Source organism: Heliangelus exortis, chromosome 1 (genome assembly GCF_036169615.1).
Source record: "Heliangelus exortis chromosome 1, bHelExo1.hap1, whole genome shotgun sequence".
In the NCBI taxonomy this organism is placed as follows: Eukaryota; Metazoa; Chordata; class Aves; order Apodiformes; family Trochilidae; genus Heliangelus; species Heliangelus exortis.
Genome location: NC_092422.1, coordinates 146297082 through 146311332, shown reverse-complemented (window position 1 = coordinate 146311332; position 14251 = coordinate 146297082). Strand labels below are relative to the sequence as shown.

Below are 14251 nucleotides of genomic sequence, written 5' to 3'. Positions count from 1 at the left end.
TTGTCTAAGCTGTGGTTGTGCAGCAATTTCTCCTTCACAGGGTCTGGATCATTTTTAATGTGCAGTCTATTTGTGTCAAATCTGGGCATTCACTCAGCAAAGATTTGAAAACTTATTAATTCACTTGTTTCATCCAAAAGAAACTGGAACAGAGAACAGGCTGGCCACAACTTTATTTTCTGCATACTGTAAAGCAGCAGCTTAACCTGTTGGATGAGGCATTCCACTAGTCAGAGCTGTGCATGCAGTGATCCTGAATGCCCCATGTTCTCAGGGAAAGAACTTCTGCCACCAAACCAGAAAAACCTCTTCTCTCCAACAACTCCCCAACTCAGTTTTACAAAAAGAACCAGTGAGAGATACTCATTGTTATCCAATCCAGTGGATATTTATTTAGCTGAAGAGCCTGACCTGCTGTAACCAGGATGTCTAACAGAAATGTAGGTACCTCAGAGAGCAGCTTGAAAATGGGACAAGCTGTTGTTACGGGATGCAGAAGGAAGAGCAGGACTATCAGAAGAAGCAGGTAAAGTAGCTTCTCACCCTCCCATGCCTTCACCACTGGTTAGTTTGTAAAAAAGCTTACAGGATCCTTTCCCTTCATCTGGTGTAACCATACAATCCGTACCCACAGAAAGCTCTAGAGGAGTGAGCCAGAAACTATTTAGAGAAATCAAGGTTGCCTTGCACCTCAACCTAAACCCCCCTCACTTTCCTTCTCTATCTGAAGGATGTGTGATTATCAGTTGATCAAATGATCATTATCAAATGATCATTTAATTAACCTGGAGTATTCTCCTGCCTCTGAAAGAAAGGTGAAATGGAGCCTGAAGAGGCTACAAGTGCTACCAGGCCAAAAAAGGAAAGGGTAGGATTGCCTAGATTATTTGGGGTGCACTTCCACATAACAAACCTAATCGCAGGAACAGGACAGGGGGGATCCAGTAAGGTCTCGATGAACAGTCCAGGATTTTTCTCCTTCATGTACGTGAAAAATAGGGGAAAAATTTCCTATCGTCCTCAGAGGGTTTCCTTTCATACCAGCATTTTGATTGCCAATAAATTAAGACAAACCCCAAAACACTGTATGTCCTGGGGGCAGGGGAAGATGCATTCCCTCTCTGTCCCTGCCATGTCAGAAAAGCAGTTCCAGCGTGGCCCTCTGAGGCAGACAGTGCCCTTACAGGAGCACTGGTGTGACATAGTTGGCAGGGAAGAGACCCAGTTCTCCACGCAGTCGTCCTTTCCACCAAGATGGGTTGGAGCTGTCCAGGACTTCTAAAATGTCTCCTGTGCGGAAGCCCAGCTCGTCGTGCTCCACAGCATCAAAGTCATACAAGGCACGGACCCACAGAGTTCTCTGGAAAGGTGATAGAGACAAGCAGGAAACAATGAGTCACAGTTCTTAAAAATGATCTTCTCGCTGCTCTTATGGCCCAGTACCTGTATTTGCTAAGAGAGGACAAGCAGTGTTGAAATTGAGACCATCTAATTAAACCAGGAGGTGATGGAGATGCCAGAAAGAAGGGACCAGTTGACTGGGACACCCACACACTGGTTCTTGAGTTCTCAGCAGAACTCAGTATTTTCATGGGTATTCACACCATAAGGTGGAAAGTCAGACTGAGAGCGGGTCTTTAGGAAACAGTGTTCACATGGGTCTTTCTCCACCTTGTAAGACTGGCCATGTTTGAAGCCAGTTGTGATAGCAAAGAGAAGAGCTCCTGCTTGAGTCATTGTCAGGCTCACTATACACTATAAGCACTTATAGCTTATATACACTATAAACAAATGGCTGTAGGGAGGCAGGCTGGTGCTGGCAGGGATATAGAAATATGTCCTTCACCAGCAGAGGACTGTGAGGGATACAGCAAGAGAGCCAGCACACAAGCAAGTCTAGTGAACATTGTCCAGAATGATATGTGCTCTTTCAGGTACTTCTGCAGTACAGGGGGTGTGTGTGTCTTAAGTCTTATTTGGACTCTCCCCAGGGTCAGCCCCCTGGGATCAAAAGGACTTGGGAACTGTTTAGGTGTACCAGTTTATCTTGGGTTTCAACTTTAATGAACATTATGGTCAGATTTTTTCTTATAAGAACATCATCATAAAAGAATTTGCAATAAATCTCTCGTTCTGACCAGAAATCAGATTTTATGGGACATATCATGGGCTTATATGAACTATGCTTATATAAAACCCTCAGAGTGCCCCAGGAGTGGCACTGAGAGTCCTGAGATTCAGAAACATTTAAGGTTTATCCCAACAGGCTTAATACACTGTTCCTCATGCAACCTCTCTACAGGTGATGTTACCTAGACTGCTTGGCCTTTGGTAAGGGATGCCCTGAGTCGGGCAAATGGAGACTTCTAGGTATGTCACATACCGGTGTCTGCTGGTACAGTGGGTCTGTATGTCTTCGTTGCATAGCTGTTGCACTTCCTTGGCCATGTTCCCTTAGTCCATACAGCCCATCTTTCCTGTCCAGACTCCCACCATATCTATCCTAGAGAGACAACAGCAAGAGAAAAATCATAAATATGCTGAGGCGTATAAATGAGGCGCTTTAAGAGTCATTGGTGGCCAGAGAATCAGGGCTCAACTCTCAAGTAAATCATCTTAAATATCTGCTTCCAATACAAACCCTGTGCTGCAGTCCTGCAAGCAATGTCCCTCATGGAAGAAGTCTCCTTAGGCTTCTCTATTTTGGATTTTTCTTCTAGAAGTTGAAAGTAAACTGTGCTCAACTGTGTTCCACAACTGCTGGGAAAAGTGGTTAGAGAGGGGCTTTTTTGGACTTTGGGACTTCTGGATTAAAACTGAGGCTGCTCTAATTCATGGTGGAAAAGTCAAGGGGACTTCCTCCAGTCTGGAGTTATTACGCCCCAGTCCTGTCCACTCCTTTGTCTTGCTCTGTCCCATATGCTGGTGGAATAGCAGTGATGTTGATGCAGCTGATTATATATCTGAGGACTCACTGCTTTACTTATTCTTTGGGCTGCTCCATGAAAGAGAACAAGACTGAGAAGCCAGGAGCCCAATTAACCAAAGAGAAAATAAGGTTCAAAGAAAAGAAGCAAAGAAGCTGTATGGCCACGCATTTGAGGTCAAATCAACACAAATTATCCCAGACAGATGAGGAGAGGAACTAGGCAACATCCAGGCAATGAGTTCTCTTTTGTCTGCATAGCCGAGAGGGGCTGAGTATCTTCATCCCTTCAGGCCCTTAGTACATGCACTAAGCTTTTTTATGATGATAGCATGACAGAAGCTGTTATCATGTTAGCTCAGGTTGCAGCAGTGCTTCAGTAACACAAGCTCTGATCAGCTGTGTCAACAGTGGGGGAGGAAGAACAACAGCTCGTGTTTGCTGTTACTTGTAAATAGCTTTCCTCCTCTCCCTCTGGCTGCTTCCTTTCTTGCACCTACTTTTCCAAAAACTCCCTCAGTCTCACTTGCACCTTTTTCAGCCTAAAAGGTTGTTGAGGCTTCCTGGGACTACACAATTTTTACCTCACCTGTCCCTGCCAGAAAGTGCATGAACTCAATCTGCCTTTGCAGCTGCAAGACTTACTGCATGGACACTTTACTCCTGTAAGTGTTTCTCCTCCTTATCAAACATGACCCATGCATAAACTGTGCTCCAAAGAGTGCAGACCCTCAGCTTTGCCACAAGCTGTATTGTTTCAGCAGTCCCCTGACAGGCAACACTGCTTGTCTGGTAAGAGGACAGCCCTTTCACAAGTGTCCCCAGCCTTGCTGCCTAAAGGGACATGGCTATGGATTTCTTTCCTTCAGCAGGACAAGTCCTCTTCTTGGATGATGCTACCCTGTCTCTAGCTAGAGACATGAGTCAACCTCAGGAAAACTGTTTTCTCCCAAATTAGTCAGGAAGAACACTGAAGATATAGCACCAGGTGCTAGTGGTGTCCTTTCCGTTCCTAGGCAAGCAAGTAAAGAAGCCTCACACATCAGGGATGTAACATGGTGAAAGAATGCAGAGAGGCCCTGGAATAGAGAGGAGGAGGAATCTTCTGAAGGAAACCAAACTCTCCTAGGGTTACCATGGTAATTTCTCATCCCTGTGTTGTATTTTGTGGTGCTGAATGTCAGTAGTACAACTCAGAAAACCAAAAATAGGCAGCAACATTCCATTTATCCTACAGACTATAATGGAGTTTCTGAAACCATGTGTATGTGTGCAAGCTTTGGGAGTGATTTTCTGCTCTCTCACTGGATGACACTTTATAAGAAAAGCAAGAACATGACACCACTCCTTGTTTTCCAGTTTTTGGGATGAGGCATAAGAAACTTTCAGCAGTACTCCCAGGTTCCCAGTGAAAGGGCCACTGTACACTGACTTCTATTTTTTGCTGGCTTGTCCATCAGTCATGGATCACAGAACTAAATAAAAGCCTACATATTTCTTACACATCAAAAAAGCTACGCGGGCCAATACAATCATCACTGCTATTCCCATACAAAGGCCTCACTGACTGCCTCATAAAGCAGGTTCAGGATGGCAGGTTTTTGATAAAGTGACTGTTCACTCCTACCAAGCAAATAAGGCCAATATTTCATGTGTCAGGACATGACATCCTAGCCCCTCATTCACCTGTTGCTGCTGCAGCATGGGGACGGGGTGCTCTGTGTATCTCTTGGCTAGAGAAGAACGATCTTCTCCAGCTGCTGCATCCAGGTGGAATCCTTCCCAACCCATCCGTTCCAGGCTCCCACCGCGCCTCTCCTGGTGAAAGAAAGATCACAAAAGTGATCACACTGATCACTACCACTGCCCTTTACCTTAGAGGCTCTTCCAAAGGAAAGATCCTGCCCCTCTGTACAGAAGGATGGATCAGGAATGTTGTATTTTAGACAGTGCTGGGCTGTAAATGTGGGCACTGATCTGGGGACCGGCACAGGATCCTATCATTCTATCACATGACTGTAGCATCTAGAAATTTGAATTGTAAACAGAAACCCCACTGTGATGAGGGCTAAACATACCCTGCTGAGCCCATCACCATAACAAATGTCCACAGTGTTTGCCAAAGCAAACTTGACTCCTCTTCTTTCATTTGCCTGCCTGCTTCTCGAAGTAAATGCAGTTCCTTCCCTTCCTGCTCACAGTCAGCCCAAACAGGTTGTTTTACTGATACACATGCATACAGTCTTCTTTTCTCCTTTCCCAGACAATACTTCACTGTGATCTCTCTCTCATAGGTCCCATAACCTCTATTTTACACCTTACTAATGCATTTTTAAAGCTCTGTGCTAAGTGGTCTAGAAGGAGACAATAACACAAGCCTCTTCTTCAGACTGAAAAATAAATTATCTCTCTTTTGGAGCCAGCAAGAGTGACCCACATGCAGCCTATAAAACTCCACTGTTGCAGTGAGCAAGTCATGTACTTTCTGCCTTGCCTCTGCCCGCACATCCTGGTAATTTAAAACCAGAATCTGTTTCCCAGTAAAGCAGGAAGGAGTTTGGTTAATGCAGAGACCAGGCATGTTCACTCCCAGTACTGTGTGTGCAAGGCATAGCAGTCTCCATTGCGTCATTTGCTTGTTCCCCTGGCACAAGCCCAGGCATTCATTGGACTGGGATTTCCCTTCCCTCTCAAACATCTACTACGTCTCCCCTGAATGCACAACTTGTTCCCATATCTGCTTTGTTCTTCTCAGGAGTACTTTCCAGTTCCTACCAGCCACTGCTCCAGGTTCTGCCCTTCATCCTTCCACACTCCTTACTGTGTTCACTCTGTAACAGAGGACGGATGATTCTTCTGAGCAGACAAAAGTAATAACAGTTGCAGTCTGGGTACATCCAAGGACTCTGGGAAACCAGACTCATATTATACCTAGACACAAAGTACCAGCCAGGACACAAAGTGCACCTGCCCTTATGAAATCAAGGCATTTCAACAAAGTAAGCCCAGATTCCCATGGATGTGTAAGGCATCTTAAAATTTCAGCTCTGGAGCCCTAGCACAGCTTTAGCAAAGCACCTCTGTGCAGATTTGCAGCACTGCCTATTGCTATCCAAAGCAGAATCAGAAAATTCTGCTCAGTCATATAACACTACGTTCCAGTGACTCCACTAAAAATGCATGTTGCAGGGTCCCCCAGTCTAGTGATGTGACCAGGTTTCCAAGGACAGCTTCACGCTCCCACCCTGAGACACTCTCTTAGGTTGAATTCCCTCCACAGAAAGGTTTCTTACAAAAAAACCCTCTTACAGATAGCTTGTCTTTACCTTATCTTCTCGGCTACTGTCCCGCAGTAAGATCTGCTTCTGCCTGGAGATGGAAGTCGTCTTGTAGTAGTCCACCAGCTTGTTTAGTGAGTGGAATTTCTCTGTCCACAAGTAATAGTTACCCTTTGAATCCTTCATCACTTTGAAGTGCTGCACATCATCTTCATGCCTGGATCAAATTGGAAGAGTAAGAGATCACACTTTTATCTTTTTTGAAAAAGTCTTTTCTGGAAAGCAAAGTTTCTTTCTTGGACAAATCCGGAACCCTGGAAAGTAAAGCAATGGCCATCCTTGTGTGTACTGAACCTAGATATGGCTCTGTGTTTCAAAAGACTCATCAACTTACAAATATGGAGTGCTGCAGGGCTGTGCAGTTACAAAGAACTATGAGAACAAAGCATAGGATTTTAAAGCCTCTCCTTTGAGATAAATGCCAGAGGAGCTTTCAGGGCCACAAATAGCTAATAGCTTTATTCTGTACTTTTTCTGAGAAGCAAAGGTGCAGTTGTAGTGTACCCTCTTGCTTCTGCAGGTTTCTGCTAAAACCCAGTCTGGATTGACTACAAGAGATGTTACACCTTTTCACACCACAGGCATCACCACCACATGCAGACACAGTCACATGAAGCCATACACTGAGTTTTATAATTGCACAGTATCTAGTGTAATATCATTGCTGCTGGTTATCCTCCCTACCCAAAAAGAAAGAAAAAAAGGAATTATTAGTTGCTGTCACGAGCCAAATGACCAGACTCAACCTTCTGCCTCTGCTCCTCCCCTGCAACTCCCCTCCTCCTACCTCTTGCCTTATTTGGATGATTTCTCTTTGCACCAGATGTGATCTGGTTTTGGTGTCTGCCTCCTTGCTCTTTGCAATGCCAGGAACTCAAAACATTGGTCTCAGAGGCTCCCTTTGCACAGATAAACTAAACAAGGACTAAGCAGGAACTGTGTGCTATCCTGGGGTGATACAGTCACAGGGGCTGTTAAAGTGCCTGTGTGGTTTTGGTTTAAGCCAAAAATCCCTCCCCGAGATAGTTTTGGGCCATGTTTAGGGGTAGAGAGTGGACAAGGAACTGCTCATGGTGAGCTGCCTGAACACAGCTGCCCTGTTCTGTGAGGTGAAGAGGGCTTAGCCATACCAACCCGGGCTCTGCCAAATGGCTTGACCTCAGGGCTACAGAAAGAGCCTGACTTTGGTTAGTTTGTTGGTGTGGATGTAGCCAGAACGTTTTCTTGAATTCCTCCCAGATACTTTCTGAGTTCCCTAAATCAGAAAGTCCACACTGCTTGGAAAAGACATCGCAATCTACTACTCTAATTTACAAACTGATTATCAAGTGCTTAACTGAAAATTGGCAAACCAACCATCATTTATGAGCTCTGCTTTGTAGTGAACACTCTGAGAAGAGATGGGCTACAATAAATTGCTGAAATGTATCTGGGCTGGAAGCAACTAAAAGCCATTTCTGTCCAGTGGCTGTTTATTGATCTGCGGGAAGTAAGTTACCAATGTAATAGTAATCTCTTACTGGGTCCTAGTGGAATTCTTGGATTCAGTAGCCAGAGCTGTCAGGGAAATAAATCAAATAGAAGACATGTTTTGCACTATTGGAGATGTCCTATGTACCATTCTGCTTTGCTGCAGCTCTTTGCAAAAAGCAGGTCACTAAGGGATGCAGCTTTAGAATGGGGCATTTACTGTGTTGCTTGGAAATAGGCAGAAACATTTGGGAATCTGATGCCTTATTTATTCTCCTTCACAACACAGCAGCATTGCCAGTGACTGGCAGCATGCAAACTTCCCAAGAGGCTATGTCACAACGTGAATCCTATAAAGAGGAGGCAAGGGATGCCATTAAACAGGAAAAGAAGCAGGAAAATGCTGTCAGAAGCAGCTACCTGACAGAGATGGAGAAGTCACCGTGAGAGTTCTGACTGGCTCGGACGATGAAGGAGCCAACTCCTTTGCTCATGAGGGTGTTCTCTGCTTCGTGGCGGGATATCTTCTCATCAAACCAGCTGTCAAGTGGGAAAAATCATTCATTCAGGACATGAATAAGGAAGATGAATTAAGGTAAGAAACAGAAAGGTTGAGGTTAAGGAGAATGTAAATAAGTAGGGTGGAGGAAAGAAAAAACAAAAGGATCAGAGGAGCCTATATGACTACTCCCAGTGGCCATATACATGCTAAGGTGCAGGGTTTTGATGGATGCAAACCATGTTCTCTGACCAGTAAAAGCACATAGAAGCAGAGAACAATATAAATTTTGGCCTGCTAAGAAGCAGCTCTCAGCTGAAACTGTAATTACAGGCACAGTACAGTAAGGTGTTAGTCAAAGGTATTTTAAATTACAAATATATATGCATGCATATATATACACATAATTCTCAGATGTATATATCAAATTGCTTTTGGTAAGCTGACTGAAAATTACTGGACTGTGAAAGATATATTGCAAGGAACACACTTAAATTTTTAGCAGAAGCAAACCATGAAAGTTTTAGTACTAATAAATTGGTTCCTGCAAGAGTTATAACAGCTCAAATCCACAGAAACACAGCATACATAAGCACACTTATTAAGTTTAGTCAGTCATAACAAACAATAGTATAAGGCACTGGACTAATGATGAGAAAGTCACAATAAATGGTAAAATAATACAGTGTCCATAAGGATTTTTCAGTAAAGAAAATAATAATAATGTAAACTCATATATGACCACTCCACAGCTAATAAGATAGACAATCTGCAGTCTTCTGCTTTTACATAATGCTTAATTGTCTGTATTGCATTAAAATTAAGGACTGGTAGTGCCATAAGCTCTATAATTTCCGCTTGTGAGCTTTGTTATACTTCTCCGTACTATCATCATAATTTACCTTGGTATCATTAGCAAAGAGAAATAAGAATTTTATCAGCACTTATAAACTGTCTCAATGATTTCTCGGCAAAACAAAGATGTGAAAAAACAGGCCATCAAAAACAGGAGCCAGGTTTCTTCCCTGCATCTGATTTTAACTTCTGGCCTGAACTGCTTCAAAGTGTAGACCATCTACTCTTAGAAAAATGTCAAAATAGAAATGTTTCTTTACAGCTCTTGCACAGAGGAAGCATCATGAGAAAAATGTGTGTGATAAAAGAAGCTGCTCGTGTCCCTGTGTTTTGCCACAGCCCTGTGAAAGAGTGAACAAGAACAATTGACTGGAATAGACCATTCCCATGAGGGCCAAAAGTATAAGGACGTATTTGTACAGCAAACTACTAATGTTCTCAGCTCAGTCAAGCAGGATGGCTTCAGTCTGAAAAAGCTGGCAAATGCCAACTCCAGAGGGGACAGTGGCACTTACCTGTACCCACAAAACACACGTATGCCCCCAGTTTCCCTGCTCAGAGCACAAGAGTGTTACAGCTGTCAGCCCTAGGCTTGTTGCATGCTCTGCCCATTCTCTCCTGAAATGCTGCAGCACTTCCTCAAAAGAGGAGAATTAGAAGGGCTTCAGGGAGCATTTCTGCCAGCCGAAAGGAAAAAGTTGTAAAAATGCCATGCATTGTTATGTTTTTGGCACAGGGCCAGACAGCTCATCTACCACCCATCCGTCCTTTCTGAAAGCGCAACTGCCGCCTCCGTGGGAAGAGAGAAATGAAGGGATGCGTGTCCTCTAAAAAGTCCGTGTTTGGGCATGCAGTCAGGAAACGTGGAGAGGGATGTGCGTGTGTGTGTGCCTGCATGCGTGTGGGAGCAGGGCGGCTCGTCTGGTCTGTCACTTCTGTCATTCCACGAGTAGCAGCAGCGGTCACATCTCATGCAGCGTTGCACTGACCTCTAGTGCATCCAGAGAAACTCGCACACGCTTTGCGAGGGGTTGCGTGTGGGGGGGGAGAAGATGGCAGGATGGAAAAAAGGGAGTCAAGGTAGTTAGGAGTCGGTAGGGGGAGGATATTACATTTTATAATTAATTTCCTGAGGCATCACTTGCTTTTCCTTTCGTGCTCAACCTCTGTTGCCAAGACTTCACATCAGAACTATTCTTCTGTCCGAGAGGATCTAAATGCAGTTTCTGCCACATCCCAGTGATATCCCTTTGAGCTGCAGTAACAGAGGAGTCACTCGGGAGTGATAGAGAACACTGAGAACCATTCAGCTCTGAAAGAACAGAGGATGCTTCAGGGTAGAAATAAGGTGTGGTGGCAGAATTACATATAGCGTCATGGCAATCCTTGCCATCCTTACAGTGTAGTATGTTCTAACCAGTGCTTCCTCTGGGATGTCTTCCTTTGTACATGCACCCACCCTTGCTCTTGATGGCACCCTGTGGAAATGGGCAGTGGTGGTGCATGTAGTTTCTGTGACACTTACGGGGGAACATGAAAATCAATGAAGTTCTTAGGAACGTAGCCCTCTTGACTTCGGAACTCAGCCTTGTACCACTCTTCCTGGGAGCTCAAAATCTGCAATGGAGAGATGGATGGAATAAACCTGTCTCCTGAGAAAGACAAGATTCTGGCAGAAAGGTAGAATTTCCTGTAAGAATAGTTGAGAACTCTGCAAATACTCTACTTCCCACCCACTGTGCAGCAAGGTTAGTGGCTGGTGACCACATGAGAGCCAATGAAGCAATAAAGAAGGCAGAAGAGAGTTAGAGGGATTGCTTGCTAACTTTATCCCTTCATCTGAATGCCTATCCAGGTACCTGGGGACACCATCTGCATGTTTCTGATGTCTATGAAGTGGAGAAATTCAGCTCTGAAGGACTTAATAGGGGCTTAAGGAGTTCTCCACAGCCCTGCTTTTAATAGTAGGTACTGGAGCATCTCAGCTTTGCAAGAAAGGAAAAAAATATCTGTGAAAACTCCTCTGCTATGGAGGCACATACACATATCTTTGTGTGTGTGTGTGTGTGTGTGTGGTATGACCACACAGATGTTACTATGTCGTTTCACAGAAGGTTATTTAGCAGGCTGTCTTCAGCTACCCTGACTTTAGCCAAGGTAGATTAAAGAAGGGGGCAAAACAATATTTTAAACCCACCATTACACTTAAAAAATTACCAGATAGCAGGAAGCCTGTCCACAGTGCACACTGCAGCAGCTTCAAGTGTGCTTGTTGACCATAATAGTCCTTAGGGACGGCACTGATGACCAGGGACTGCCCAAACCCACTGCTGCCTGGCTTATGTCCCCTAGTATAGCCATAGGGCTATACTAAGCCAGAGGACAGAGATACAACCACATCGTGATTTTACTGCTAATGTTGTGGTCTTTGGTGCTTTCTTTTGACATTCCAACTCCTGAGATGGAATTCCACTTTATGAAATGGAACACGGTTCTGTTCTCTCTGGTTTTGGAGAGAAGCCTGAAAGCATGAGCCACGACAGCTCTAAAAGGAGAAAGGAAGTGGAAAGGACAATTTAAAGTCTATTGTTAACAATAATAATACTTGTTTTGTAAGCCAGTCTCCTGGGTTTGGAAGCCTAATGCACATTCTAACTACTCTGCATGCACAACAGGATGTTACTGTCTCTGGGACTGATTCTCAATTGCCTTGTGTGCCACACAGGCCTATTTTATGCATTTGGATTCAAAAAGGTTGGGGAATAGAAAGCTGTGGAGTTTCTTGTTTGTAAAATCACTGTTTCCTGCATCCTTGGGTGCCAGATTAGGACTCTTTTTTTTTGCTGCTGTGGCCAACCAAAGGGGGGTGATAGCTATTCTTTGCTCACTCTCAGGCCCTGCCCTGCTGCCAGCAAGGTTTCCAGAAAGACCCACCTGCTGGTTCTTGGGGTAGGGCTGGCAGGTTTCTCTCATGATCTCAGAGAAGGATGTGGAAGGTGTGCATGTGTGTAAGAGGGTGGATTTCCTCCTGTCACTACTGGTTCAGGGCCTCATATTTCCTGTTTTGTAATCTCTATATCAATACTGTTCATCTTATCTCCTTTAGAGATCAGTAAAGAGAGCCAGCAGGTTGTGCAGGCAGCAGGAGGGGGCTCATGACGGGGTATGAATGTATGTGCACCTATGCCAGAAGACAGATGTTACTCAGGCTAATTTACTGTTACTAGGGCTTGGGCAGTTAAAGTATTATTTTATTTACCTCAAGGATGTTAAAGCAAGAAGCAGCCTGAACTTTCTGGTAGCGAAGCCTTTGCAACAAGTAATAATAATATTGATGTGTAGTGTCATCTGACACTTTTCATCAGTAGCTTCCAACACACTTAAAAAGGAAGCTTTAACTTATAATCATTTTACAGGAAGGGAAACTGAGGAACAGAAGGAAAAGCTGTCTGGCCAGCACCATCACCCCAGCCAGGGACTTGATTAAACCACAGTCTCCTGAGAAAGAGGGTCACAAGCTAAAGCTCACAAGACAGCATGGGCGTGGGGACTACTTTTGCCCTAAAGGAAGAATTAGGAATGAGAGTGTTCATCTATGCTGAAGAGAGGCAGTGATTTCTCAAGAATCTTCTCACAGGTCTCTGGAAAATCCTGGTATTTGATCTTAATGAGTTCTGAGTACCATCAGCTTTGTCTAAGCTTCAAGAATTAAAAGGCCAATAGAATAAAAATGGTAGTGGAGGAAGATGCAAGGCTGAGCCCAATATCTGGTTATTAACTGGAGTAGGTGGGACTGTACAGGGAGGTAGTGAAGGCTTCCTGGCTAAACAATAATTTAAATCCTACTGTTTTACACAATCTCTTTGAATAGTGGAGAAGCCAAGGCCTTAGAGAGGAATTATATTCAGGTATTTTCAGCTGAAACAGAACAGCTACACTGAGGGCTGAGAAAAGGATAAATAATTAGAGTGGAGCAGTGTGTGATTTCATCTATGGGACTTTTATACGGTCAACAACAACTGTTCTACTGTAACACCTGCAAATCAACTTTAAAGAGACTCTTACATGCTCTGCATTTTATGTGATCGACTCTACTTCTGCCATTCCCCCACTGCTAAATTCCTGCAGGGGTGTATATACTATTATTAGTCCAGGACCTCTTAAGCTCTTCCATTATGTGTGTAACAGACTGTCTCATGGACTTTTCCTCTTCAGTTTGAAATTGCCTAAAACTCCTGCAACTAACAACAATTACTGACACCAAAAAGTTGGATATAAGGTCTATAAAATAACTATCTTTTAAATGGTTTAAGAGATGAGAATAGAGAAGATGGCAATCTCCTTGGGCCACACTCCTCCTGCCTGCCTTTGGACATAGTCATCCTAAATGTATCCTAGACCACCTATATAGTCAAGGAAAACAGACAGGCCCTTAAAATATGTCTCCCAAAGAACCAGGTCTTTACCCTTACAAAGGTACTTATCTGTCCCTGGTGACTACTGGAGGACTGTAGGGCAACTAAATCCATAGTTTATGGACCTAAAAACAAGTGAAATGGAGAAAGACTCTTGTGGTCCAAGAATTGTTGGCTGACCTACAGCAACCCCTATGGGTAATGAATAACTGGCATTTGTATCCCAATTTATAGATACCTGTCTTCACGTGTTTGTTCAAAGCATATGAGAGCATAGAAAGATCCATCAGGACTCTCAGAAATGCTGCTTAGTTAAGCCTGGGGCTGCACTTACCTTCAACATATCCCCAGCCTGGAAGCTCAACTCATCCTCTCCAGATGCACTGAAATCAAACTTGGCAATAGCTTCCATGCTGTGGCTTGGTGGCAGAACAAAGCTGAAAGAAGGATATACTTGTCAATAGCTGTGAGCTGCTGGGACTGCTGACTGTAGCCTCTGGCAAGATTATAGGCAATGCTGTGATTTGTACATGGATGAGCACGCATCAGTCACTGGTAGATACTCATTCCTAGACATGGAAAGACAGTAGCAGATAGAAAAGATGGCACAGCCAAGAGGCTGTAATTAGCTCAAGTTAGTAAGTCAGACAGCCTGTTGTGTACGTTTATTCCAGCAGATCTCTTTCTCTGCAGCACTCTCATGGAGAAGTTTGACCACATCACCCAAATAAGCTGGTACCAAGGAAAA

At 44.0% G+C, this 14251-nt stretch overlaps 1 protein-coding gene across 6 annotated transcripts in view; it reads right to left on the bottom strand.

Annotated features, from left to right (window-relative positions):
- Positions 1–158: 158 nt before the first annotated feature.
- The window catches only part of GRAP2 (GRB2 related adaptor protein 2), a 108753-nt gene continuing 94660 nt past the window's right edge, over positions 159–14251 (bottom strand). For all 6 annotated transcript variants that reach the window (XM_071731268.1, XM_071731276.1, XM_071731303.1 and 3 more), the window contains 7 exons: positions 13838–13940; positions 10614–10705; positions 8155–8274; positions 6253–6421; positions 4613–4744; positions 2384–2503; positions 159–1360 (listed from right to left, as the gene is read on the bottom strand). In XM_071731268.1, the coding sequence (XP_071587369.1) occupies positions 1181–1360; positions 2384–2503; positions 4613–4744; positions 6253–6421; positions 8155–8274; positions 10614–10705; positions 13838–13915 (891 nt within the window). In that variant the 5' untranslated portion in view covers positions 13916–13940 and the 3' untranslated portion in view covers positions 159–1180. The remainder of the gene's footprint in view (positions 1361–2383; positions 2504–4612; positions 4745–6252; positions 6422–8154; positions 8275–10613; positions 10706–13837; positions 13941–14251) is intronic.